At 44.2% G+C, this 2,896-nt stretch overlaps 1 protein-coding gene across 1 annotated transcript; it reads left to right on the top strand.

Moving 5' to 3' along the window:
* Positions 1–341: 341 nt before the first annotated feature.
* Positions 342–1,622, top strand: LOC306669911 (mitogen-activated protein kinase 14-like). Its single transcript, XM_079154106.1, is given in 3 exon segments — positions 342–1,146; positions 1,148–1,505; positions 1,507–1,622. Coding segments are annotated over 3 exon segments (1,080 nt in total). The 5' UTR covers positions 342–463; the 3' UTR covers positions 1,546–1,622.
* The last annotated feature ends 1,274 nt before the right edge of the window (positions 1,623–2,896 follow it).

The raw sequence follows: 2,896 nt of genomic DNA, 5'->3' as shown, positions 1-2,896 counted from the left end.
GGGGAAAACTTACACTTTCCCATTAGACTCTTTAAGGGAGTTAGATCCCAGTTTTATTTAAACCTTAAAGGAACAAACTGGGAGCCTAGCTCAGTAGCAGAGTGCCTAGCACATGAGAGGCCCTGGGTTCCATCCCCAGTACACACACACACACCACACACCAAAAAAAAAAAGAAAAACCTTAATGGATATAGTGATGACCCCCAAAAGTTGGAAGATTTGAGTGACATCCAAATTAACTACTATTAATAATAATTCAACATTTATTATGAGCCAGACATGGTGCTAAGTATTTAGAAGGCAAAACAGCCTCAGTGGTTTAAGAACAGTATGGTACACCTGCGCGGGCGGCCAGCGCTGGGTCCCCGCCCGCTCGGGCGGGCAACTAGGGCCGGGAAGAGGGTGCGGGTGCAGGTGGGGGCCCAGCAGGGCCACCTCCTCGCCCCGCGGCTGCCGCTGGAAAATGTCTCAGGAGAGGCCCACGTTCTACCGGCAGGAGCTGAACAAGAGAATCTGGGAGGTGCCTGAGCGTTATCAGAACCTGTCCCCGGTGGGCTCCGGTGCCTATGGCTCCGTGTGTGCTGCTTTTGACACAAAAACTGGATTATGTGTGGCAGTGAAGAAGCTGTCCAGACCATTTCAGTCCATCATTCATGCCAAAAGGACCTACAGAGAGCTGCGGTTACTTAAACATATGAAACATGAAAATGTGATTGGTTTGTTGGATGTGTTTACACCTGCAAGATCTCTGGAGGAATTCAATGATGTGTATCTGGTGACCCATCTCATGGGGGCAGATCTGAACAACATAGTGAAGTGTCAGAAACTTACGGATGACCATGTTCAGTTCCTTATCTACCAAATTCTCCGGGGTCTAAAGTATATACATTCAGCTGACATAATTCACAGGGACTTAAAACCTAGTAATCTAGCTGTGAACGAAGACTGTGAGCTGAAGATTCTGGATTTTGGACTTGCTCGACATACTGATGATGAAATGACAGGCTACGTGGCCACGAGGTGGTACAGGGCTCCTGAGATCATGTTGGACTGGATGCATTACAACCAGACAGTGGATATATGGTCAGTGGGATGCATAATGGCCGAGCTGTTGACTGGAAGAACGTTGTTTCCTGGTACAGACCATTGATCAGTTGAAGCTCATTTTAAGACTCGTTGGAACCCCAGGGGCTGAGCTTTTGAAGAAAATCTCCTCAGAGTCTGCAAGAAACTATATTCAGTCTTTGACCCAGATGCTGAAGATGAACTTTGCAAATGTATTTATTGGTGCCAATCCCCTGGCTGTCGACTTGCTGGAGAAGATGCTTGTATTGGACTCAGATAAGAGAATCACCGCAGCCCAAGCCCTTGCACATGCCTACTTTGCTCAGTATCATGATCCTGATGATGAACCAGTGGCCGATCCTTACGATCAGTCCTTTGAAAGCAGGGACCTCCTTATAGATGAGTGGAAAAGCCTGACCTATGATGAAGTCATCAGCTTTGGGGCCGCCACCCCTTGACCAAGAAGAGATGGAGTCCTGAGCGCCTGGTTTCTGTTCTGTTGATCCCACTTCACTGTGAGGGGAAGGCCTTTTCATGGGAACTCTCCAAATATCATTCAAGTGAGAAAAAAAAAAAAAAAAAAAAAAAGGATAGTATGGAGTCCTGGGATCAAATATAAATCAAGTTGGGCTGGGGTTGTAACTCAGTGGTAGAGCACTTGCCTGGCATGTGTGAGGCACTGGATTCGATTCTCAGCACCACATAAAAATAAATGAATAAAATAAAAGTACATCAACAACTAAAAAAAATTTTTAAAACACACACACACACACACAAAGCTACTAGCTGGCCATCCTCAGGAAAGTTACCCTTTTTGAGTCATGCTTCCTTCCATTTCTAAATGAAGATGATAACAATATTTACCCTATGGCACTGGTTTGCCTGGTAAATGTAACCTGTAACTGTTGACAATGGAAATAACGAAGACAAATCTTCCAGCCCTTGACTGGAGCTGGTTTATTGTCACTACTTTGCAGACAAAGAAGGGTAGAGTTTAAGTGATTTGGTCAAGGACATATTTATAAATAAGCAAGTAACAAGGAAAAATAAACCCTTCAGCTTCATTTGCCTGTAGTTTATTTTAAAAAGCACTAATTTTGGAGGTCATGCTGCTGAGCAATATATGAGACTCCCACCAGCTTGGCTCAGATGAGGCCTCTGACTGGACCTACCTAATGAGTGAAAAATGTTGCCTTTTTCTGTCTCCGTCAGTTCTCTTGTGAAAACTATTTTTTGCATCTTAATGATTAACTGCAAGATTAGCTCTTCTGGGAAAAGGAATGCCAATGGTACACATAGCAAATCTTACTAATCAGTAACTTCTGTTAGGATTTACAAAACCCAGGACAGACATCTGACAGTCTTCAGATAACATGAAAATGTGAGCCAAGGACTTGCTAACATTGTTCTTTAATTAAAAGTGGAATCACGTTTAAACTTGCAGGAAAATAATGTGTTTGTTTAAATTTATTTTTTCAAGGGCCAGTCTAAGAAGTGAGGGTCAGTTATTAATCTCAAGGATGTTCCAGCAAAAAAGAAAAATATCCCTTCCAATGACAAATAGTTACGGAGCCTGGATGTGCAACTCGGCACATGGTCTTCCTGCCTATTGCCCCTCCTCTTCCTTCCCCTCCCTATAAAAGCCCTTTGTGTCCCTGAGTTCCCAAGATGGAGCTTTGAGGAAAACAGCCGCTCCATTATCTCAGGACACCCCTTCAATAAAAACTCATTTCCTTCCCACCAGTTCATGTCTCCTGAGCATTGGCTTTTGAGCAGCAAAAGGCCAGACTTGGGCCTGATAACAAGCATCGGAGCCAAGGTTTGGGCCCAA

Source organism: Sciurus vulgaris, assembly GCF_902686455.1.
Source record: "Sciurus vulgaris genome assembly, chromosome: 1".
In the NCBI taxonomy this organism is placed as follows: domain Eukaryota; kingdom Metazoa; phylum Chordata; class Mammalia; order Rodentia; family Sciuridae; genus Sciurus; species Sciurus vulgaris.
The sequence above is the reverse complement of the archived record's forward strand: the minus strand, read 5'-3'. Positions and strand labels throughout refer to the sequence as shown.